This window comes from Primulina eburnea, chromosome 3 (assembly GCF_022965805.1).
Source record: "Primulina eburnea isolate SZY01 chromosome 3, ASM2296580v1, whole genome shotgun sequence".
Taxonomy (NCBI): Eukaryota; Viridiplantae; Streptophyta; class Magnoliopsida; order Lamiales; family Gesneriaceae; genus Primulina; species Primulina eburnea.
Window position 1 is genome coordinate 1,358,861 of NC_133103.1, and position 26,003 is coordinate 1,384,863.

The 26,003-nt window shown below is 34.4% G+C and overlaps 4 protein-coding genes across 6 annotated transcripts; 2 read left to right on the forward strand and 2 right to left on the reverse strand.

Annotated features, from left to right (window-relative positions):
- Positions 1–2,253: 2,253 nt before the first annotated feature.
- Positions 2,254–8,668, reverse strand: LOC140825145 (uncharacterized). Of its 3 annotated transcripts, XM_073186729.1 has the most exons (5): positions 8,483–8,668; positions 8,310–8,369; positions 7,233–7,303; positions 6,588–6,828; positions 2,254–6,403 (listed from the first exon to the last, which is right to left on the reverse strand). In XM_073186729.1, the coding sequence occupies exons 4-5, from the start codon at positions 6,676–6,678 to the stop codon at positions 2,568–2,570; spliced, it is 3,927 nt and encodes a 1,308-aa protein (XP_073042830.1). In that variant the 5' UTR covers positions 6,679–6,828; positions 7,233–7,303; positions 8,310–8,369; positions 8,483–8,668; the 3' UTR covers positions 2,254–2,567. The 3 variants fall into 3 exon arrangements, with proteins under 3 accessions (XP_073042830.1, XP_073042829.1, XP_073042831.1); XM_073186728.1 differs by lacking the exon at positions 7,233–7,303; XM_073186730.1 differs by lacking the exons at positions 7,233–7,303; positions 8,310–8,369 and having other exon boundaries at positions 8,428–8,668.
- Positions 8,669–10,432: 1,764 nt separating this feature from the next.
- On the forward strand, positions 10,433–14,675 carry LOC140825146 (uncharacterized). Its single transcript, XM_073186732.1, has 7 exons — positions 10,433–11,722; positions 11,826–11,891; positions 12,758–12,902; positions 13,026–13,244; positions 13,499–13,688; positions 13,772–13,967; positions 14,302–14,675. The coding sequence occupies exons 1-7, from the start codon at positions 10,566–10,568 to the stop codon at positions 14,414–14,416; spliced, it is 2,088 nt and encodes a 695-aa protein (XP_073042833.1). The 5' UTR covers positions 10,433–10,565; the 3' UTR covers positions 14,417–14,675.
- A 452-nt stretch (positions 14,676–15,127) lies between these two features.
- Positions 15,128–16,967, forward strand: LOC140828613 (arabinogalactan protein 41-like; the record flags this gene model as incomplete). Its single annotated transcript, XM_073191549.1, has 2 exons — positions 15,128–15,317; positions 16,721–16,967. Coding segments are annotated over 2 exons (288 nt in total), but the record flags the coding sequence as incomplete, so codon positions are not given.
- Positions 16,968–22,744: 5,777 nt separating this feature from the next.
- LOC140825147 (ethylene-responsive transcription factor CRF1-like) lies at positions 22,745–24,525 on the reverse strand. The gene has a single exon (XM_073186733.1). The coding sequence runs from the start codon at positions 23,997–23,999 to the stop codon at positions 22,962–22,964; it is 1,038 nt and encodes a 345-aa protein (XP_073042834.1). The 5' UTR covers positions 24,000–24,525; the 3' UTR covers positions 22,745–22,961.
- Between the last annotated feature and the right edge of the window lie 1,478 nt (positions 24,526–26,003).

The following is a 26,003-nucleotide window of genomic DNA, read 5'->3' on the forward strand; positions in this document are numbered from 1 at the left end:
CTATTTTATTCATTATTTACTATATTTTATAAAAGTATTCATTGACAATATTGTTACACTTGATATTGTCTCGTTTAAACGGGTTGCATAATTTTTTAATAAAAATTATTCATCCATTATATTATTTGACGATTGATACATTAGTGAAGTGATTTATCGAATAATAATTGACGATTTTACCCATTAAGTTATCTAGTTAAAACTTAATATTATATAATTTTGTCAAAAAAACTTAATATTGTAATACACAATTATTTATAATGACGAAATTAACTCCAATAACTCTCTTATATGTATTTAAAAAATGAAAAAACTTGTGTGAGACGATCTCACGAGTCGTATTTTGTGATACAGATTTCTTATTTATGTCATCCATGAAAAAATATTATTTTTTATGCTAAGAGTATTAATTTTTATTGTGAATATCAGTAGGGTTACATGTCTCAGAGATAAAGATTCATGAGACCTTAGTAGAGTCTTTTAAAAAGTTGTCCCAATATAATTTATCCAATTTGGCGCTGAGATCTATTTTTTTTTAATTATAAATATTAATATTATAAATATTATTTATATAATAATAATATATTATTTTAATAATTAGATATCTTTAAATAATAATATATTTAAAACAATTAAATAAATCAAATAAAAAAAATATACTGATAATATTTTTTTTAGAGTAAGATTTGAAGTAGATGAGTTGTAGATTTATATTGTATTTGGAAGTAGAAACTGCACTATTTTAAAATAGAGTTACTTTAAAATAGAGTTTTGGTGGGAGACGACCTTACGCGAGTATTTTCCGTAACATCCCACCTAAAATCGTATTTTTCTGTGGCTAGCATCTTGGGATTAAGACTTGATGTGGATGCGGATTTCGATGGCAAGGAAAATGGGTATAGCCTTGGAGCAGCGATTTGAGATTCGCGTGGTTCTGTTCGAGGTGCGAAAGCGTGTATTGTTGGAAGGGTGCATAATTATTGGCAATTCGTGGAGGACTGGACCTGTGTTTACGGCTCGTCTTAACAAATGTTTGCATCCGTTCGGATTCTACCCAAGGACATGAAGAGGATCTTAGCTTGAACAATACTGTCGCTTCAGAAATACATGATCTTATGCAGTCCAACGTTTTCATTTCTCTTATGCATATTCGCTCATCTTTTAGTCCGAAAGCCCTTTTTATCTTTTTCAATCTTAAAATTTACACAGTTAAAAATAAAGCAATATATTGATATATCAGAAAAACTACTAGAATCAAGAGTAAGTCGCCTATAAGACAGTCAGACAAATTTATATCCATAAAAAAATATCGACTTGATATATCTTTGGAGCGAAAAGTTATGGGTTTTGCGAAATGGTGGGTCAGATCGGAGATCCTTCTAATGAAATTGACTGGTAAAACGGTCTCATAGAATTTTTGTATAGAAACGATTATAAACTATCAAAATAATACAGAAATAAAAAGAAAAAAAAAATACTTGGAAAAATGCTCACGGAGAAGATTTTTCATCCTTCTCGGAAGTAAATATTAAAATACAATACATCATACTCAACTACGAAATAATAAACAGTTATATATAAATTTATTTATTTTTTCTCTATTAGTAGGATCTAGCGGAAACACATACATGCACGAGCATTTATCTTAATCAATGAAAAAACGCAGTGATTTTTTATTATGTGTGATTTTATTCATTGATCAACAAGGAGTCTTTTTGTTGTGAATATCGTTATAATTGATCAGTTTCACATATAAATATTCGTGACACCGTCTCATAAGGTAGTCTTTAAAAATATATACGAGTAAGTCATTTTATTGGAAAAATAGTTTACCATATTTATTTTACAAATTCTTCCCAGCTCTTCCAAAAGCAATAGGAGTCGGGATCATGTTATAGACAGGCATCTGCACGTTGACCACTGCAACTGCTCGTATCTTTATAAACGAAAAATAAATTTCACACAGTTTTTACAATCTGAAAATTGAATGGGAAATACGTTAAAATGGTTGAGTTTTTACAATCTGAAAATTGAATGGGAAATACGTTAAAATGGTTCACTTATTTTACGTATAATTTTTTCGGCTCTCTCTCTCAACTATCAAGTCAGCCGTAAAAGAGCGTACCAACAATTATGGTCTAATTGTTGTTTGCCAAAGTTGGTTGGGATTGTATTTATGCTCTAAAAATAAAGAAAGTATATTTAACAGAAAATAGAATGTAAATAGCATTCCCCTTGAACAAAGCATTTGAATGCAAATCTAAATTGGGCATATATATTAACACACTTTACACAGAGATTCCCATTCCAAAATAAAAATGCACACACTAGTTTTGCTATAAAACCACAGAGCAATAGCTGCAGCACTCCAAAATTTGAATAGATATGGATTACACAACCAATCAAACTGGAAAATTTTCCTATACTTAAAATCGAAGATTTAAATTCTTATTCTAAGCAATTGTCTAGAAAAGGACTAGCCCCTTGCTGAAATAAATACAGCAACTAATCAAATTCAGAATTAGATGTCGAAATCATACCAGAAGAGAGTTGAAGTGCACTAAGTACTAAGTAGTGATTTGCCTCCTTGAGCCACCCTTTGTTTTCGTGATCATGTCTTTGAGATCATCGTAGCGATTCCGATGGTGATCAATCCATACACACAACTGTCTTATGGCCTCTCTTTTCTCCTCAATCAAGCTTGAGATTTCCTCGTCTTTTTCGTTATTTTTTCTTTGCAACTCTCCCGTCTTTTCATCCCTTTCCAAAATTATTTTCTTAAGTTCTACAGTTTTCTCTTCATGGTGTTCCAAGGTTTGAATCAAACTATTCTTTTCCTCCTCATCTTTTTGCAATTTTGCCTCTAATTCGGCATTCTTTCCTTTCAACACCAACTGTTGCTCTTCCTCATCCTGTATTTGCTTAACTAAACTTGCAATTTCCACTCTTAGCTGATTTTTCTGGATTTTAGTTTCTTTGATCCAGTTTTTCGTAACTTTAAGCTCGCTAATGATTTCATAAATCCGTGTCTCTAAGTGGCCATAGTCCTCCTCAAACTTGACACTGAATGTATCAATACTGGTTAATGTGCCATTTACCTTCTCTGAAATCCCTGCTACAGTTTTTGCTTGAGCTTCTTTATAAACAGAAATTATCCCTGACAGTGTAGCTACTTTCTCTTCAAGTAATTTTTGTTCTTCCTGGAACTTTTGTTCTTTGCTCAAATGGCTCTGCTCGTTCTCATTTAACAACTGTTCCGTGATACGGAGTTTCTGGCTCGTTAACCGCTGCTTAACTTCAATATTTCGCATATTCTCCACCAATGTACTGATTTCATCTACTTTCATCTCCAGATCTCTCTTCAGATCTTCTATAGTGTCTTCCAGTTGAGTAATTTCATTATTTTTTGCATCAATTTCTTCATGGAACTGTTCTTTTATCTCTATAATCTTTTGCTCCGATGATTTGAGATTTACTTCGAGACTTCGGAGTTGCACTAGCAATTGTTGGTGATCATCCCCCATCTTGATGAATGAGTCTTCCTTTTCTTGCAGATTTCTCTCATGTTCAAGGATCTTGTTCACCAATTCGGTATTATGATTTTCAGCATGAGCCAAACTTTCTTTATGCTCTTGCTTAGCTCTGTCCATTTGCATTTCTAATTGGTTTTTCTTGGAATGCAGTGATTCAAGCTGCTGCTGTAAGGAGTTGACTTGTTCTGTCAAGGCACCAATTTGGGTAGAAGCTTCATTCTGAGTTTCCTCCAGTTTTTTCTGTGTAGCAATTACCTCACCTTCTTTCTCAACTACATTCTTTTCCAATTTGGAAATCTTGCTCTCGAGTACTCCCTTCTCCTCCCTCAACTGATTTACTTCATCAGTTTGGCTACTTATTTGATCTTCAAGTTTGCTTTTTTGGTGATGAAGAGCCTCTAACTCCCGTTGTAAGTCATTTAGGCGTACTGCTAGACTTTCCTTCTCTTCCTTTATTCTTTCTCCATCTGCCGTTTTACTTGATAGTCCCTCTTTTAGCTTTTCTATCTGAATTATGAATTCTGATATTTCACCATTCTTTTTCTCAAAAATAAGATCTCTGTCAATTTTCTGATCAGTTAAAGAAGTCAATTGATCTTGAAGACTGTTTACCTCTCCAGTCAAGGCCAATATTCGAGCAGATGCTTCATTCTCTTCCTCTTCAGATTTGTTCTGCAAAGTCGAGAGTTCATTCTCCTTTTCAGTTAATGCCCTCTCCATCTCTAAAATTTTAGCTTCCAGATTTAACTTTTCGTCTTGCAACTGACTGAGGTTCTCACCTTTTTCCTTCACCTCCAACACAAGATTCTCTCTATCTTCTGTTATTTTCTGTTGCTCCACAGCCCTGTTCTGCAATTCCTCATTCAAGGTCTTTATCTGGATCTGGGATTCTGAAAATTCCTGACTTTTGAGTTTGAGCTGTTCCTCCAATTCAGTTTTAAGGTTGCGTGCGCTGTTGAGTTCGAGATCCAGATGCTCGACCTGTAGAGCAAGAGTCTCCTTTTCGTCTATGTTCTTCTTTAGCTCCAAGTTTTTGTTATCCAACTCTTGTTTCAGATTTTCAATCTGAGTTAGAAACTCAGAAACTTCTTGTACTCTTTTCTCCAGTTGTATATCTGATTCCATTTTTTGATTGAGCAGAGACTCCAATTCCATCTTCTTAGCATCAATTTGATCTGTCAATTCCTTTACTCGTGCTGTAGCTTCATTACCTTCATGCACTATCTGATCTTCAAGCTTGCCTTTATGAATCTTTAAAGATTCCATCTCGGCTTGGATACTGTTGATCTGCGTGGTTAGATCATTCACTTGATCTAATGATTCTCTCTCTTGATTTTCAAGCTTTTTCACAAATGCAGAAAGTTCGTCACCTTTCTGTTTCTCCAATTCTCTTCTCTCAGAGTGCGACAGATCAAGTTCCTGTTCCAAGTTCCTCAGGCGAGTTAATGTTTCTTCTTTGTAAGTTTCATGAACCTCTAGGTGATTTGAAAAATCTCTTTCTTTCACGGCCAATTTTTCAATTAACTGGTTTGATTCAGAGACAGTATCTTGAATTTTTTTTTCCGCCTGTCTGATCTCATCCTCAAGCTGAAAAATCTTTGAGGAAAGCATTTTGTTCTTATCTTCGGCAGCCTTGTGTGCCTGACTTAGCCTAGCAATTTCATTTTGTGCTGCTTCCAGTTCTTCCTTTAAATTAGAGAATTCCCTCTTCACCGCTTCCAGTTCCAGATGTAGGCTGTCTTTCTCTTGTCCTAACTGACCGTGAATGGTCCTCAATTCCTCAGCTGTTCTTTTATGTTCTTCAATGTTGATGATGGCGGCATCTTTCTCCACAATTAAGCTATCTTTCTCTCTATTAGCCTCATAGAATTTCTGGTTAAGTTCAGCTAGTAGCTTTTGGACACTCTCCAGTTCCATATTGAGATCAGACTTCTCGCTCAACAGGCTAGATTTCTCACCGTTCCATTTTTCACTCATTTGGCTTGATTCAGTGGAAATAGCCTGAATTCTGATTTCAGCCTGTTTTACTTCATCCTCAAGTTGTAAAATCCTTGAGGAAAGAGTTGTATTCTTCTCTTTGGCAGCGTCATGCGCCTGACTTAGCCCAGCAACTTCATTTTCTGCTGATTCCAACTTCTCTTTTAAGGCAGATAATTCTCCCTTCACCCCATCTAGTTCCACATGTAGAGTGTTTTTCTCAGTTTGTAACTGACCATGAGAGATTCTCAGGTTTTCCGCCTCTCTCTTCTCTTCGTCAACATTTTTGACAGCAGCGTCTTTCTCGGCGAGTAAGCTTTCTCTGGTGCCCTTCATCTCTTCAAGTTTATGGTTCATTTCAGCTATTAGTTTCTGGGCACTCTCGAGTTCTTGGTTGAGATCAGCCTTTTCATTCGAAAGACTGGATTTTTCGTTCTTCCATTTTTCAGCCTCAGCATTTAAATATGTTACAATCTTCTGCGCTTCTTGTGTTTCACTCAAAGCCCTCTGGTATTCCAGAGATAATGCCTCCTTTTCCTCGATAGTGACTGCCAGCTTTCTCTTCAAGTCAGCGACCTCAGAAAGTGCCACTTCATGTTCTTGCTCAGTGCCGGAAACATCTTCCTCAAATTTCTTCTCCACGTCAACATTTTGTATGCTCTTTTTTCGTGGTGAATCATCCGAGTCTGAGGAATTTGAGCTGGATGAGGAACTGTCCTTCCCATGTTTCCTCTGTGCTTTCTTTCTCAACTCATCAGTAAGATGAACATAACGAGCATAAAGAGACTGGTAATTATTGTTGAAATCCTCAATCAAATAAGCAAGTGGTTCGCTCTGAGCACTATCATCGCCTTGAAGAAGCTTAAAAATCTTCTCCACTTTGCTGTCAGTTTCTGCAGCCATGAGGTATTTTCTTTTAATTTGAGCTGCACCTAATCTTTAGCTTTGTATTTGAATGGAGTAAATATAAAGTTGGAAACAGCCGTAATTCTTGAAACAAAAGGTTAATTGCATTATGTATTCAACTTTCCTTGTGGTTTGATCTATGTAAGAAAATTATAGGAAAAAAACTCTCACCTAATTTGCTTTCTTTAAGCTCCTCATCCTTTTCAGTATCAAGACTCCCAAAGAATGATTTAAATGACTCCCGCCAGCGACGCCTAGGCATTTCTTCTTTTTGTTTCTCAGCAAATGGTCTAGCTTCTGAATCACAAGGCGGTCTTCATCTTGAAGAGAAGGAATCTCGAGCTCAAGAAAAATGACCGACGATATTCGGTTGGGTCCGCGCTTACCGTACAAAAGCACGATCAGTGTAAATCTAAGATCGGAAAAATATAACAATTATTTGATGCACTGATGCATTGTATGGAGAATTTGAAAGGCAAAATTATATAGGTAGCGATTTTGCCCAAGGGGCTAGAGTAGTAATAGAATGTGGCTCTCAAAAGACCAAAGAAAAAATATATGTCACCCCTCTCCAGTCATGCTTGAATTCATTATTTTGCAGAAGAAAAAAAGGAATCGGACCACGGCCAAGAAACTTTTCAGTCTTCATATAAATTCCGGTAATCAAGGGGTTTAGATTAAGTTATCCATTGACAATAGGCAGTATGTGCTGGCAAAGAAAAAATAAACGAAACCCAGAGAGTCAAAGCCTCAGATGTCAGACAGGACTGGAATTTTATTGCCCATCACAAGAAATAATAAAATGAATAATGTAACCTTCACTCCGCATCAGGTGGTGGATGAAAAGCCGGACAGTGAACCTTGTTCTCGACTCGATTGGGGCGGGGCTGGGAAATATGTGTCACGACATAGTCAACATGCTATGTAATTTAAGTAACGACAGATGGGCCCCCACCATTTTGACACAATTAAATCTAAACCAAATGCTGGATGGACGATTGCCGCAAAAGTAAATACTTTCTACGGGAAAAAATAAAGAAGAATGAAATGTTAAGCAAAAACTTTTTTCCATTTTTAAAAAAATGTCTCGATTTTACATAAATCTCGGAAATAGCCAAATTTAACACCCAAAATGTCAGATGGATCAATAGTTGAAAATTTGAAATTATGTGTTTGTCCCTAATCAAAAAAAGGACCAGCTAATTAAGTTGCTCTTTAAATATTGATTTAAAAATGTAAACAGCACATAATGCTATCCTTTTCGTTCGTTTAATTCGAAGAAAGTGACGTCCATTAGATTTTTTTTTTCCCTTTCGTAATCTGATCAATGAAATTATCATCTTGTCCACATTGAATTTTTTTATACAAATAAAGCTTTTTCTAATATCTGTCAAATCAAATTATACTCTTTTATTTTAAACACAGATCTTTGTTTAAAAATCGATTAACTGATAACTGATCCCCGATTAACTTGATTAGAACATCAAGATCAAAACAAAAGGATGGAGACTAAAATAAAGGAAAACACATAATTAACTGCCTAGCAATAATTAGGATAACAATAGCAACACTTTTAAAGAACACAATCAACTCAATGGATGAAAGAGACAAAACTCCATGACAAATCTAGTAGCAAACAATAAAATCTCGTGGAAATTAAGAAAACTATTGTGTTTTTCAATCGACATCTACGGGAAAAGTTGAAACCTCAATCGAATCTTGAGTTTCTCAAACAATCACAGAGGGCAATTCTAATCCTGAGTTGAGAGCTCGTAACAGAATGGCATCAAAAAACCAAACCAGAGTACAAAACTGAATTCTACATTTCTAAACATCAGCCATCGCAAACAAGCTGATAAATGGCGAAAACAAAAGTTGATAAAATTCAGTTACCTCGAAATCAAACCTCGTGAATCTCGCCACAGTCAGAGCGCACAATTCAAATCTCCATAACTGAATATCATCAAAAAAAAAAAAATCAATCGGCGAAATTGAGTTCCGAAATCAATACCAAACATCAGCTCACAGAACAAGAGGATTGATTCAGCGATCAGCCAATCAATCACCTGAAAATGATAGCTAGCAAATCCAGTCCACCAACACAGCAGCAACAGAGGAAACGCCAAACTTGTTCGAGAGAGAGAAAGGAAAGTGTGGTGTGAGTGAGCTCAAACTGCGAAGAGATTTTAATTTTCTTCAAAATTGAAGAATATTCAAAATCAAAATAAAAAGGCCTAAATGAAAAAGTAGTTTTGTCTGCCTTACACAGCACAGCACAGCAATTTTAATTTTAAAATGGAATCTTTGGAGTTTTCTTGTAATTTGGTGACCTTTTATGGCTATTTATTTATGGAGACACCAATTGAGAAATTGATGCACACTCTCGCAAAATTATGATATCATTCATGAGACGTATCAATTTTATCGATATTTCATAATAAAAATTTATACTCTTAACATAAAAAATAATATTTTTTCATGGATGACCTAAATAAGAGTTTTATCTCACAAAATACTATATGTGAACCGTCTGACACAAGTTTTTGCTAATTATTGCTTAGGTTATTATTTATCCAATTAGATAAATTTTATATTATAAACATCTATGATATAAAATTTTGAAAATAATTTTTATTATTGTAAATATGTATATAAATGATTTATGTTGTTGATAAAGATAAATGATATTGTCTCGTAAAAAATCTGTCATATTTTATATTATATACATAGTATGACTTGGGATTCTTTTTTGCTATTAAAAAAATTTTGAAATTTAAATTTAAACGTAAAATAAAATGTTTTAATAAATCAGTAGTTAACACGACACGTGACATTATTAATAATCAAGGATTGCATAAAAAGGTAGCACACGTTCGGATCCAATTGCCGTCATTAAGATCCAACCCCTTCCTTTTGTTTCAATCATGGTTGAGTTTTTATTAGCATAAACACAATGTCTTAATTTTTGTAGATTTAATTGGACTAAAAATTAATTTTATATTGAATAAATAAAATCGTTTATCATCATCTTAATTTTCTATATTATATTTATAAAAATCAAGAAAAAAATTATTGTATATAAAATGTATTTCTTGTTGTTAAGCTACGTATGACCGTAGACAGTATTTCTATTGTAAAAATATATAAATTAATTAAATGTTTTTTCCTAGTAAGTCTTTGGTTAAACTTAATTAAGTTGGATTGCGTACTGATCATTTGCTTGTTTATACAATTTAAAATCATTTTAAAATTTGCACAATTAATTATGATGAAAAATATATTGACTGCCTACGTATCTTAATGTGTGTGATAAAAAAAATCAACTTTAATTTTTATTTTTACTATATTGGTAAATTCATTTACAATCAACTCACGGATATTTTAAATTAAATACTATATAAATTTAAAAAATTACAAAAATATAAAATATATAATAAAGCAGGCGAGCAGGGTCAAAACCCCTTTGAAAAATTGAATAAAGGACATGGCACAAAACCTGCCTCCCTTTATTTTTATTTTTATTTTTTTCTGTTTTTTCTTAATTTTCTAAGTTATCCTTTTAAAATTATTAATAAAATATAGAACATTTAATTTTAAAAAATGCTGTTATTAGCTTTCCAGTATAAAAAAATAAATTACATTAAGATTATCAATAAGGAATAAACTATAATAATATTATTGATAATATGGATAACAATAACTAATGAGAAATGAATTAATATAATAATGTTAAAATTCAAAATAATTTTTTTTTTAAAAAAATAAAAACGAATTGAATTATCAGATGAAATCGGTTTAATTGTTACTTCAGCCTAATAACAAAATATATTCAACCCTATTTTTTAAATTTTATTTTTTTTATTGTTCGTGTTTCGTGTTTATACTATTTGAGTAATTATATAAACATGATTATTATTGTTTTTTTTTAAAATAAAAAATATTTTCATATATTTTTTTAATTTAAAATGATACGATCATCTAAAAATTCATCTCATTTCAACGTGAAATCGGTCACACATTCATTTCGCTCGTGTGAGCAAATGAGCCGTGGGCGATTTAGGTTTCATCTTTGCCACCACCCCATCTCTTCACTTCACTCTACTGCCAAAAGCCTTTTAATCGTAAAAACCCTAATCAATCCTACCGTCAATGGCCAGCAAGAAGGATGCTGACCCGAATTTGGGTTTCCTAACCCGCAGAGATACGGAGGTTAAGTTGCCTCGACCAACCAGAGTCAAGAACAAGACTCCTGCGCCTATTCAAATCACGGCGGAGCAGATCCTCCGCGAATCCCGTGAGAGACAGGAAGCAGAAATCCGGCCGCCCAAGCAGAAAATCACAGACTCCACCGAGCTAGGCGATTACCGCCTCCGCAAACGCAAGGAATTCGAAGACCTAATCCGAAGAGTTCGGTGGAATAAAAGCGTGTGGGTGAAATATGCCAAGTGGGAAGAGTCCCAGAAGGATTTTACTCGATCTAGGTCGGTTTGGGAACGGGCGCTGGAGGTGGATTACAGGGATCATACGCTGTGGTTGAAGTATGCTGATTTCGAGATGAAGAATAAGTTTGTAAATCATGCGAGGAATGTTTGGGATCGTGCTACTTTGTTGTTGCCTAGAGTGGATCAGTTGTGGTACAAGTATATTCACATGGAGGAGATGCTAGGCAATGTGGCCGGTGCAAGGCAGATTTTTGAGCGGTGGATGGACTGGATGCCTGATCAACAGGGATGGCTCTCGTATATTAAGTTTGAGTTGAGATATAATGAGGTCGACAGGGCTAGAACGATATTCGAAAGGTTTGTTAAATGTCATCCCAAAGTAAGTTCTTGGATAAGATTTGCCAAGTTCGAGATGAAAAACGGAGATGTTTCTCGCTCTAGGAATTGTTATGAGAGGGCCGTGGATAAGTTGGCTGATGATGAGGAGGCGGAGGAGTTGTTCGTGGCCTTTGCAGAGTTCGAGGAGAAATGTAAAGAAACTGAGAGAGCAAGGTGTATATATAAGTATGCCTTGGATCATATACCCAAGGGGCGGGCGGAGGAGCTTTACAAAAAATTTGTTGCTTTTGAAAAGCAGTATGGTGATAGGGAAGGAATCGAGGATGCCATTGTCGGGAAGAGAAGATTTCAGTATGAGGATGAGGTTCGGAAAAACCCACTTAATTATGACACTTGGTTTGATTATATAAGGTTGGAAGAGAGTGTCGGAGATAAAAACGGGATTGAGGAAGTATATGAGAGGGCCATTGCAAACATTCCACCTGCACAAGAGAAGCGGTATTGGCAAAGATACATCTACTTGTGGTAAGGCTTGCTGCGGAATTGTTTTTGTTATAATTGAAAATGCTCCACGTATTGTTGGATGTTAAAATCAATTTTGCTGACTGATTGCATTTGTTTCGTGTAGGATTAATTATGTATTATATGAAGAGCTCGATGCCCAGAATGTGGATCGTACCAGAGACGTGTACAAGTAAGTTACCAAAATTGGTCTGTTCAGATGTTTCTTATGTAGTTAATTGGTTCTGCCGTCATATATTTTTCTCTTATCTGTAATTTCTGCATGAATGATAGAGGGTTTCTACCTTGTGTTGTGAAGAATTTTTCTAACGATATGTCAGGGTATTCGGATTTTGTGTTTGGTTATTGAATGTGGAAAGTCTCATAGTAGATGAAAAATGATAGCATGGCCTAATAATCTATAACTAGTTTGCTGTTGGTGCATCTAGATGACGCATCCATTCACTTGATGCAATTCACAATTGGCATCTGATGGCATAGTTGAGTTGAGTCCCAGGATTTTGCTTATTTAACTGTGTACATCAGGGAAGTCACTTCCTGAGAATTGTGAAGCTCGTTAAACTTTATGAAAAAGAATTGAAAGTTCCCCAGTCTCAAAATTACCGATGGTCAAGAATTTCCTATTCAGCGTTGCTTATTCCGAGAATTGTGGAACTCATCGTGCTTTATGAAAAAGAATTGAAAGTTCCCCAGGCTTTCAAAATTACGAAACTAGGCTCAAATGTCAAAAATTTCCTATTCTTTTCTCTATTTCTTGTGTGTGGAAGGAGGATGTGGCTAGGAAATTGCTTTGCCTGATGAAAGTTAGCTTGAAAATAGTGTCAAAGACTCTTAAGTTCAATAATTATTTTAGACTTTGTAAGTCAGGTTGATAGTCAACTCTGGCAGCTCAAAATTTAATTGAGAGGTTTTAGCAGAAAGATATATGCACCTATTCCATGTTTCCTTTTGAAAATTTCCCTCATAATTGATATTGTGTACTCATGTGGAACGATTATCCATCAAACATGTTTCCTGATAGATGTTGAAATGAAACAGCTTGTGTCTCAAGATGATTCCTCATGACAAATTTTCATTTGCAAAGATTTGGTTGATGGCCGCACAGTTTGAACTACGTCAGTTAGATATTGATCGGGCGCGACGAATCTTGGGGTCAGCTATTGGTAGGGCTCCCAAAGATAAGGTATGGTGGAACTGATTTGTTTACTGTGACATACAACCTCTTTTTCTTGTTTTGGGCCACTGAGATTGTTTTATTACTGGTTTTCTCTTTGTTTGTACTCAAATTTCTCTATTTGATAAACAGATATTTAAGAAGTACATTGAAATGGAGCTGCAACTTGGTAACATTGAACGATGTCGAAAATTGTATGAGAAGTATTTGGAATGGTCACCTGAGAATTGTTATGCCTGGAGCAAGTTTGCTGAGTTGGAAAGGTCCTTGGCTGAAACTGAACGAGCCAGAGCTCTTTTTGAGCTCGCAATTGACCAGCCTGCACTAGATATGCCAGAAGTGTTATGGAAGGTACTAGGATAATTAAGTGGCTTTATCGACTGTTTGTTTTTTTCTCTTCTATTCATTTTGCTAAATGACTTCAAATTTGTCCCACTAAATATTTATTGGAATAAACGTGCTCCTACATTCTCCCTACTGCTGTGTTACCTGTGTATGTCCAAGATATGGCTTCATTTTTATGTCTCTTCATCTATAACTTTACTTTAATATATTTGAAGTACGAGTTTCTTATGGCGCCGTTTCTTTTATTTATTCATGGATAGGCATACATTGACTTTGAAATATCAGAGTCTGAATATGAAAGAACTAGAGCCCTTTACGAGAGGCTTTTGAACCGCACGAAACACTTGAAGGTGTGGATTAGTTATGCTAAGTTTGAGGCATCTGCTATGGAGGACTTGCAGGACTCAGATGGGAGTGAACAAAAGAGAAAATGCCTTCAGCATTCTCGAGGTATGAATATCACATTTTCTGCAACTCGTGTGTTTCATTGATGTATGTAAAACTAAACCTCACATTTTTCCTCTGCTCATCAGCTGTTTTTGAAAGAGCCCTTGGCTATTTTAGAACTTCTGCTCCTGAATTGAAAGAGGAAAGAGCAATGCTTTTGGAGGAGTGGTTGAACATGGAAAGCAGTTTTGGTGAGCTTGGCAATGTTGATTTGGTCCGTGTCAAGCTTCCAAAGAAACTCAAAAAGAGGAGGCATATAGAAACCGAGGATGGTCCGGCAGGGTATGCAATCGGCCTTCTCTTTTTTCGATTTCTTCTTCATTTTGTCGTGTTCATTCTTTCATCTCTGGGATTCGATATCTGAATCATGGACCTTCCATATATGCACGCTCGCCATACATAATATGATTTCACTGTCCTTGGCCTGTTTACTTCAAATTTGTGCCCTTATTTTGGCTAATTTTCTGCTCCCTCCTGGCTGGTTTCAACCGATTCATCATATGTTTAAGAATTGGATTTACGTTTTATGTTATCTCAACTTCTTGTACTTATCTAAAAAAATAAACAAGCGACCAATTTTGCTGGCAACGGACGCTAATGCTATCATCACTTTCAGGTATGAGGAATATATCGACTACCTTTTCCCTGAAGAAACACAAACAACAAATCTCAAGATTTTGGAAGCAGCATACAAATGGAAGAAGCAAAAAACTGTTTCTGATGATGATTGATTAGGCACACATGGCTCTTCCGGTGATAGATTCTAATGGACGTATGTGTCTATGGACGTCAATTCCTTCATATTGGCACCACTGCGTCGGCATTTACAGGCTATAATGTCTCAACACGATTGTTTTTGTAGTTTTTATGATAGCAATTCAAACATTGCTTTTGTATTGTCACGGCAACAGATTTCTTGGATTTGTTGTACAGATAGAGTGTACATGGATTGTACTATTTTAAATTTAGGTTTGTCCACTAACAATTCAATCCCGTGTTACACAATTACGTGAAATCAATAAATTTAGGCCTAAATTTAAAATAAAAAAAAAAAATATTTAACACATATAACTTTTACATATATATTCACGTATCAGATGCATATCCGAAGGGTATATAGTACATATTCCGAAATAATAAAAGTTGAATATAAAATAATAATTTAATGGCAATCAATGAAATCAATTTTTTTGGAAAATAATTATAAAAAGTTTAATAACATCATAATTGTTTTTTTAATAGGGATGACCATTCAAATCCTAAAGAGTTGTAGTTCCTGAAAATTAACAAATCACGAACAAAAAAAGACGTGAATATATTTTTTGAAAATAAGAACGTATATTTTATGGCGAAACATTCGGGGACAGAAACACTTGGAACAACAAAATATATCCATCATTAAAGTCTGTAAACAACATGAATGTCCTTTCCCCCACCACTAAAATCTTGGCATCTTCTTTATAAAGCATCCTGGATATCGCAATTTACCTGCGCATTATTCTCTCTCTCTCTGCGTAGAGAATTGCAAAGTTTCATTCGGCGTGTTTGCGATGTTTTCTTATGTTTTCGCAATCCTTTTGCCTGCTGTCCAGGGCCAGCATTTTGCCCCCGCTCCTTCTCCAACTAGTGATGGTGGGTTTCTTTCATCTTTTGTTTTTTTTCCTTTTTTTATGAGTAGAATCTTGGAAATGGTGTTCTTGAACGTTATTCTATGGGCTGACTTTTCTTTAAATTTTGCATTTTATTAGGTTTTCTTGTTTAATGTGATGTCATTAGAGAAATGATGAGTTTTTTGTGATTTCGTTACTTGTTTTCTGCTGGGTTGATCTTTAAACCGAAAGTGTTGGGGGAAAATTAAGATCTTGAATGCATTCTCATTATTCGGTTTTTGCTCTCAACAAAGAAAACGGAGAATTTGAGAAATATTCTTGCACAAAGACGCATTTATCTGAACTTAATGCTCTGGAATCATCCACATTGTACAAATTGATGTATTGATGATCGCATTGATTATTTATATGTAATTTGGGAATTCAGAAAAACATCAATTATAGCCTGATGTGAGTAATTTAGTAGATTGGATTTGATCTTGTCTTGGGCCTTTTGTTTTTGAAAGTTATACTGAAAATAATAAAGTTTCTGCGAAATTTGGAACGACGGTGTCCCGGAAAATAGAATGAACATATGAGAATTCTTTGTAGGTAGTATGTACAAACATAATTATATGATTCGGTGGACAAACATACATAACTTTGGTCTTGAGACAAATTTGTAACCATAGCTATTAATCGTGTGTAATGCTCAACATTTTATTTTATTATGGGGACAATGGAAGGAAAATTTCAAAACATTGTTAGATGATATGCTTATAAATATGATTTTGTTAGGTAAATTTTTCTGTGAATTTTTGAGAACGTCAAATGTTTTAGGTACATATGGAAGTTCATCTTCTGTTATTAACTTCCGAGTGAAAGGACTTGGGATATCTTCTTCCCTTACCTAGTTTCCTGATATATCCTGAAGATTATGACGACCTGAAGTTGTTTATGTACGACGTTCACCCTCCTGATTTTTACAGAAAAATAGTTTCACCCTCCTGATTTTTCCACATGTTTGTTGCGACATCTCTTCGTTACACTTAGGCTTAGCCATTGCTTGTTCTTTAAGTCACTCTTTTCGTTGCTTAGTTTTTGGACCCTGTATCTATAAGCTTAAGTTTTCTATTTTACTTGCAGTGGATTACATGTACTCTTAGGCTTATTGTTATTGTTTTGCACCTGTAACATTGACTTTCCTCTCTTTAATTTAACATAGCTATTCTGCCTCTCTTATCTTGTATCATCGAATGATAACATGCAGCAACTTCGGTTTGGACATGAACTCACATCTAAATTAGCACAACACTTTCGATTACACTGAGTAAAAGTTTGTGAAGTGTCGCTTATTACCGCAGTGGTTGAACTTAAGATCATCAACTTTTGCAAAAGATCTCCTGGTTATGTACGATCTACTAATTTTTGCCGCACATTAAGCAGGGATGACGGTTGACCAGGGAATTGCCTGTTTCCTCATGCTGCTGGCACTGATTCTAACATATCTGATCCACGCTTTTGATGCTCCATTGGTTGTCTGAACTAATTTGCCAGAGTTTTTCGTTTCTGAAAATTATGTTTCCAGAATCTGAAATCGATAGACTAGTGCTGAAATATGAATCATGAACTTCAGAAACTTTGCGAATGGACCATTATTGATGATTTAATGTATCTTTTGTGGTTTTGATGACTTTAGATTGTTTATTTGATCAAACTGTCGGAAACTCGAAACAGTCTATCGAATATATTTTAGTAATGATGGAACCCACCACTGATACAAACCTTGGATTAACGCAATGACTTGTAAACTACATTAGTCAGGTAAAACGCACTTGATAAATCATATTAGACACTCATACGAGAAAGTGTTGGGTAAGACGAGTCGAATCAATTATCATTGATCAAACGTTTACATACTACACCAACTGAAACACCTCCTCGGGAGCCTATCGAATCTGTATTCGGTCATGTGGAAGAATATTTGCACTCCAATTTGTAAGAAGCCCGTGGGTGAAAATCAACAATAGTCGTTAACAATTGCATGCTCTAAATAATTGGTACTTAATTCTAAAATTCGAATCAAATGCCAAGGAAAAAATAACAAGAAGAAAAAGAAACAAGCAAACAGATCTATACTTTCAAGTTCCAGTACGTTTCTCGAGCAGAATATTTACAAGGGTTGATTGATTTATTTATTCCAAGTATTGATAAGTTGATCTAAATTAGACTACGGAAAGAAGCATCTTCTATTCTCTTAAATGCACTGTCACGGTTTTAATTCCAATTAATCTCTATAAAATTAGCCTTAAATGCGTCCAATGTAAACGTAAATAAAAAAACAAATTGAAGACTCGATAGTAATAATTTATTTATTCAAAAAATTCTTTCATTTCTAATTAAAACAGAAGGCAAATACGTTTCGAGGTAAGAGCAATGGAACAAGTTTAAAAGAAAAGCAAATCTTCTTCCTTGAGCACATTGTGACCATGTTTTACATCATATTAAATTTGCATAAGCTTTTTACTCTTAGAGAAATAATTATCCCATTGGCCCTTGTAAAATATGAAATGTTAATTTCAACCCAAACCATGCCTGAATACCACATCGCTCTTCTCCTTACGGCAGCTTTGGGGGGTTGCTTTGTGATAAGCCATCCACACCATTGACAAATTTCCAATGTAAGTCTTTATTTTTTCTTTTTTGGTGAAAATAATATGTATCTATAACGATAAAATCAAGAAGCTTAATTCCAAAACGGTATAAAATATCGAATTTTTTTTGTTATAGTATCTTAGTATCAATTTTTTTTTTTTTCACTTTTTATGAAATAGAAACCCACGTCCGTTACTCTTTAGAGTGCACCGAATAAACTCTAGGATAACGTAATAAATTGCAAAATACGCTAACCATATAAACCACATTAGTCAAGTCATATATTATTATATGCTCGTCGAAGGAATTTTAATATGAGAAATCGAGCTGATAAATCTATTAATCAAGTTGACTCACTCCTCGTGTGACTTTCTTCCCAAACATATATTTATGTTTTCTTACACCACGAAAGTATATGATTATTTTATTCGTATGATTCGAATCTTAATCCGATAGCATAATTTGAATCGATCCCGAGATTAAGTAAATCCAATTTGAAAGGATTATATCTTATAAGATTTAATTTTTAAAAACAACCACTGAAACGGGCCTTGAAATTTTTTCTCTTTCAGAAGGAACAGAAAAAGCATAAATGGCAGCCCAAAATACTCACAGATGGGCTCCCAAATGGACTGCGAATATGCTGCGTATCATTTGTATCTAAAAGCTTTTCACGTAAATAAAAATATCGTAGATTAAATCTTCAGCTACTTGAATTATGAGTGAGTTTCTTCTGAGAACGTCTCACGGATCTTAATATGTGAGACGGGTCAACTCTATCCATATTCATAATAAAAAGTAATACTCTTAGCATAAAAATACTTTTTCATGGAAGACTCAAATAATAAATACTTCTCACAAATACGACCCGTGAGACCGTCTCACACAAATTTTTGCTTTGAATTATTTAAAGCCAATCCCTCATTTTCTAGTTGTTACTAAATATGAAGCAATCGTTTGGTTTAATTCATATGAAAAAACAATGAATGATGAGTTAATATAATGAATTATAACCGTAATCTTTTATAAAATTTTCGCATACGTTGAAAGAAAACAAAATATACATAATCAACTAATATTTCATCTTTCACGTTCATTAGAATAGTAAATCAATGTATATTTTTGAAAATGCAGGAAACAAAATTCAGAAAGACTCGTGATGATATTATACTAATATTGTTTCCATACAAGAGTGACTGTTAAAACGCCAACATGTTTGTGTATAGCCCACAACTAGCAAGAGCAGAGACGTGAGCACATTAAATATGTCTGCCACCGCAGGAAAAAAATATTTAATGTCTGTCATTTATGTGTATACAATTACAATATGTATTAACAGTCACTACTACATATATGCAAAGACTCGTGGTCTTTTTGGTAGACTTTTCATGATAATGATAAGTATTCATATTTATAATTATAATAAAAAATAATATTTTTTTATAGATCGAATCCGAGATTTATCTCAGTCTTTTTGTCCAGTCTTTTTTCCTTTTAGATTAAAATGTAAAACTTTCGATTTATACATATATGATGTATATTTAAAATATAATATTTTAAACTAATATTATTAAATTATCTCATTTTTATATTAAAAAAAAAAGGACTTTGGTGATTGGAGGATGATTAATATGGACAAGTTGCATTCAGTGTATTTAGACAAGTAAGCAAAATAGGGGAGGGGAGAGTGAGATATTGGGCCCAATAGATCTATTACCATTTGCTCCATCACTATCGTGTCTGCTCGAGACATTGACCTGTTGGGACCCTAAATTCCTATCGCGCTGCCTGCGACGTGTCCTATCGTATAAATTGGTCAAGAAAATATCACAGAAATTAGGTCAAACATGGTCACCTTTGGGTTATTTCTAGTTATGGACTTTATTATGTTGGAGTTCATTCTTTTCGCCTCCTACAAGCTGGTCGACTGTATTATATTTTTTCCTTGTACTTTGTACATATACTGGGGAGATATAATTAAGTGAGTGGATGATGTATTTTTTGTTCAGAAAAAAAAATTATTATATAAATACATAAAGATATTTATTTGTAATTTTGGAAATGGAATCCTTATATACAGTTATATTTAAAATGTCTGTGAGACCGTCTCAGGTGAGTTTTTGTGATTTAAAATTATCTAATTCTGGATTAATTAATCCCTTTCTTTATCCAAAAGGGATTTCTAATTTGAATAAAATTGTAACTTTAGCAAAAGGAGTTGAGTGAGGACCATTTGGTGTCCTTTGAAATCTGTCTTTAGAGAGAGAGAAAGGGCAAGAGTTCGAAGTCTCGAACCATCCAAAGTCCTCTGCCCCCCATAATTAATGTATTGCCAAAGGCAATATTAATCTTTTTAAAGATGTTAGTAATTAATTAGTCTAATTTCGCTATCATATACGATAATTTTTTTAGGTTTGATTTCTCAAATTTTTTTATTTACGATTAATTTTAACTGTCCCTCTACATTGTCGACCTTCCAATAGCGATGAGCTCTCAAGATATTTAGAAACCTTTTTTTGTCGATAATTCTGTTAGAAAAATATTTTTAAAAAAAAAAAAAAATTCCGAAACCACAATAATTTTGATATTGACGACTTTAGAAAAGGATTTACAACGGGACACGTTTGCTTAATGATTGTCATGTTTGAGTGTGACTGGTTGATGTTGAATTTTAAATATCAAAACCTTATTATATAATATTATATAAATAGTTGCTTCATCCCCTTGCTAACCAATAAAATCTCGAGATGTATGTATATATATCAAAGATTTTTTTTCCCTGGGTTAGAAAAAGAAAATGAATATACTTGTTTGGACTGAGAATTAATTTTTCGCAAAGTGGAATCGAAGGAATCTACCGACATGATATATATAACTACAGCAGAAAATGAACAAAATTGAGAAATTTAAAACCGCTAGTAAAATGAAAAATTTCGAATAAATAAAGTTAATCTGGATAAGAAAATAAGATTTAATTGAGATTAATATCGTGTGACCTCAACAGCCATCATTCAAAGAGTAGGAAGAAAAGGGATTTTTTTGGCAATTCACATCCTTGTTTACAGAAACACATCAAGACAAGCCTAATGAATACATTTCTTCGACGGTATGTCCGATATTTTGGCATGTAAATTAATATGGTATGAGCTTAGATTTTCTGAAAGCTTCAACAAACCCTAGTTTGTCCAAATCTATGTCATTTCTGGATTCTCGCAGCTCATCCTAGGACCACAACCACCGCTCCAAACTGTCTGAAATTTGATCCCACTAAAATGCTGAAAATAAACAAAGCTACTTGCAAATATCTTATTTTCAAAAGTCTTCTACTACAATTTTGATCTAATAACTTGCATAGTTTTTACTATTGAAATTGTTACGAGTCTATTCAAGATTTTAGTCTACTAGCTTACGTGTTTATTTTTCAATTTTAGTATTTCTTATCGTAATGTTGACGTGAAATGAGACATGTCGGTTATATTTGACGCCACATGCATCAACATTTTTCGTCTCAGCGTTCTGATGAAAAATGACTGAAAACAAAAACACAAACTACCGGAAAATGACTTAAATTGAAATCAAAATTACAAAAGTATACTGACACTGAGACGATCAATGAATTGACTAAAAACAATCCAAAAATGATAAATATGTAGATACCATCAAATTCCTCTAAAGGTGCTACAGAAATATTACTCTATAACTTTTTGCGTACTTTCGTTTATCGAACTTTCGAAAAATTCCGATCCTACAACCTAATTACCCATTATGATAGGTTGCTTTCCTACACGTCCCTCCTACGGTGCTTCACGACTTGTCCAAAATAATAATTAGAGCCGTAAAATATCCGGCCAACTCATCTCCATACATGAAAAATTATTGTTGAGTCGACATATCTCAGTCTGATCGGCACCGGAGCCGAGCTCGGAAATCTACTGAACTCAACCCTTTGTTTCTTTATCCCCGGAAAGCTATAACAGTGGTTTGCAAATCATATTAATTAGCTAACACGCATTCTAAAATAAGACACTCCTTCCTTTTTTTTCTTGGTAATATATATATATGATTTCCTTGGTTCAGGTGGATGGAAAACTGGTTTCCTAATTACATGACAAAGTGAAATTTTGTGAATACTAAATTTAGCCAAGAGACGACAAAGCACAGGACCAATTGTCTCATTTAGTATTATCTCACCCGCAGAAATTACTGAGCCTCCATCCTTTGTTTTTGCATGTTCCGAAGGAAAATGTCGTCAAATACAACGTCTATGGTTCACTTCTTTGCTAGGATATCATATTCTATTTCCTAATATTTTGGGATATATTTTTTGCTTATCAATAATCTTTCAAACTTACATATATAAAATCAAGTAATTAAAAACAAGACAGTGTTGGCGGTTCAATTAATTGACATTTAAATTTTCTTGTTTTGTAGATTTATAATTGTGTTAAATTTTTGAAGCAAAGAATGTTCGGTTCATGACATCTTCATGAATGTGAATTTTTTTTATTGTTAGACTAGTTCGAGAACTCAACAAGAAACAAATACGGATAAAATACGAAAATATAGAATATGGTTCAAATAAATTTTGTTCTTTTTTTTATATATATATATAAATTTCCTAATTAGATGTCTATTTTATTTCATTTTAAAAATAATATAAGTTATATAACGGATCCTAGATGTGTATAGAAACTTCGAAGTTAATAATGAGTGACAAATAATGCGACAGGATTTAGGTCGCTACCAAATCTGATTGGATTGATTTAATATAGCTAGCAGCACTGTCGTAGTAGAAAGAATTCATTCCATTCAATTGTTTCACCTAATCCAAAACTTTACATTTCACGTGATCATATTCATACTTGGCCCATTTTATATCGAATCTTGTAAATTTTATAATAATTTCTCCATTAAATTAATTGCCAATATATATCTGAATTACTACTAATAAATTAACAAATTTTGCCGAAAAATCAGCCATATAATTGCTGACTTTGTACTACCATTTTTTATTTAGATACTATATATATGATCAGAGGGCAACGAGAGGATCCGACCCGAATATATCTCCAAAGTCTTGAAAATAATCATCCGCTTCCCCAGCGGGCCATAATCCGAACTCCAGTCGGAAATCATAACTCGACCCGATAAACATCTCACCGCAGCAGTCAAAATCAGCTCCGAAAATGTCACCCGATAGGCCTGTTTGATCGAACAAATCGGGTACCGGGACCGGGTTCTCGAACCCGCTGAACATATCATCCTCACGCGGAAAAATGGGCAAATCCTCGTCATTCTCTTTAATGGAAATGGTGCCGTTTGCTGAAGACGACTCAGCTTCGATATCGGCTTCGATTTCAGCCTCGGCTTGAGAGTCAGCGGCGTATACGAAGCGGAGGACTGATTTCGGCGACGGCGCATTGTTGTGCGATTCCTCGCCAGAGTTGTACCCTGCTCTTGTTTTGTTGTCCAGCACTGTCGCAGTGGAGAAGTTGGTGAGCGCGTCAGGTCCACGCAGCTGGATTGCTGCGTGGTCGTACACCATGGCAGCTTCCTCTGCAGTGTCGTAGGTGCCTAGCCATAGGCGTACTCGTCGCAGGGGATCTCGAATCTCCGCCGCCCATTTCCCCCACGGCCTCTGCCGCACACCGCGGAACTTCCTACCATTCCCCAACTTCGCCGCCTGTCTGTCATTTTTCCGTCCACCTCTCTTCTTCTGCTTCAGGTTAGCAGCAGCCTCGGACCCTTTGCTCGTCAGAACTTCGTTACCTTTGGCGTTTCCGTTCTTGCTTCTATTATCTCTAAAAGAAGGCTGGATTCTGACCTCGTCGATGAATTTTCTAATTCTCTGGCGTTTAACAGAGCAACCCTCTTCTTCGTCACTAGAGGAGTCCGTAGCGTCCGCGTCGGTAACTAAAAATCTCACAGTTGCGGGGAATGCTTCAGGCTTCCTTCCTCCGGGTATTGAATATTCCGGCGGCCTGACAGCTGTCGTTTGGTTTATATGCTCGCTGTACTTGATTCTACCAGTCCCAGTCAACATGGTCTTCTCTATCTCTTTACGCATCATACTGTTTGAAGATTTCTATTTCCCAGTCTCGGGCTAGCATTCAAAGGAGCCGGAAAAGGAATGAGAGCGTGAACAGTTGAAAAAGGAGAGAGTGCTGAGAGATTCTTTCTTTGGGAATAAAGAAAAAGAGCAACACTAAAGCGCAGCACGAGATAGTAATCTATAAAACGAAAACAAAAGATAAGAAACAGTAGTTCCGGGCGGACGTAAAATGGAGAGAAAAAGTGAAAATTTTTGAAGGAAAAGGAATCAAATTGGTAGTAACTTTTTCTTGGATATTTTTTTAGTAAAACCCAGACGGAAACTTGGATTCCTCGGGCCTTTTCTTCTCGGAAATTTATCCAAAAAAGTGCAGGAAGATGGGTGAGCGTGGTTTTTTAAAGAAAGAGGAAGGCCTTGAGCCAGAGAAAGAGTGGAGAACTATATGCGTGTGTCGTTCCTTCTATCTTTTTTCGACCGAAAATTTGGAGATGAAGCCACTATTTTATAGGATATCGTACATTCGAAAATTAATTAAATGAACGGTACTTTTTTTGTCTTTCTGATAAAAAAAAAATTGACATTTTTCAGTTACGCTTAATCAAAATAAGTAAAACACTTGGAGCTGGGATAATTTTAAAGCCAGCCGCCGCATTAGATGGCCGCCTAGGATTTTGACACGTCCACTGTGATGGGACCCATGTTATTCAAGGTGTACATTTGAGAATGGCAAAAACTTATGTGAGACGGTCTCACGAATCGTATTTGTGAGACGGATCTCTTATTTGAGTTATTCATGAAAAAGTATTACTTTTTATGCTAAGAGTATTACTTTATATTGTGAATATGAGTAGGATTGACCCGTCTCACTTAATCCGTGAGACGGTATCACATGAGACCTATTCTTTGAGAATTGATCGTGTGGACAAATGACAATTGAATTTTTATTTGTATTTTTACTTTGCTGTCCAATAATAAGATTTGAGATATTCCTTCTTTTTAAATTTTTTAAAAGTTTATTTTAAGTCAAAATTTCAGCTTTTGTGTTTTTTAATACAAAATAATATATAACAACCAATTGAAAATGTTAATATTTTTAAATCAACAATGGAACCAAATTTTATTGGTGCACAATTGACCATTCTACCCAGACTGCTCATTTTATAAGTAGAGAAATCAAATTTTAAAACAAAATAAGTTAACTAATTAAGATAGTTATTATAAATTCATAGATTGAATCTTAAATTAACATAGTACAAACACAATATGTTGGTATATTTGTTTATTTAAATTTTAATATTAATATTTCTTGTATGTGATTTATCGAGGACGAGGTACCATAAATTGGATGTGTCAAAATGACTGAAACCTATTATCAGATTCTAAGATTCCGCCAGTCCATTTTAATGCTATTAGGACATCTATATTACATATCCTCTATTTTTCATCTTCTATCATCTATAATAGAGATTCATGATCTCTATTTTCAAAAACTTTCTCCAAATCATATCATCTAAATATTACCAAATACTCTATTACTTTAATTTATTTCATTTTCAACCAATTTCTTTTAAATATTAAGAAAGACATATATATATATATGTGTGTGTGTGTGTGTGTGTGAGAGATCTCATTATATATGTGTGTGTGTGTGTGTGTATATATATATATATATATGAGATTTAATTATATAATGACGCCTTTACGACAAAATTGAATTATAAGAAGTGGATTAATAATTTTATTTTAGTCGTTAAAAAAATACAATTTGTTGAAAAAAAAATTAATATCCTGTAAAATATACTTCGGTCAAACATACGTCGTCTCATTGGAATTTTTTTCACCATCTGGTTCAGGCAGGCAACCTAGGATATGATGACGCTTCTACGACAAAAATGAAGTGATTTGTTTGCCTTCCGGAACTCTAATTCTTTTTACCCTTTTCATGAATCAATTCTCTACGTGTATCAATGATGACCCTCGCTCTATACCAAATTTTTTCAGTTTCGTATTTAATTTTCACTG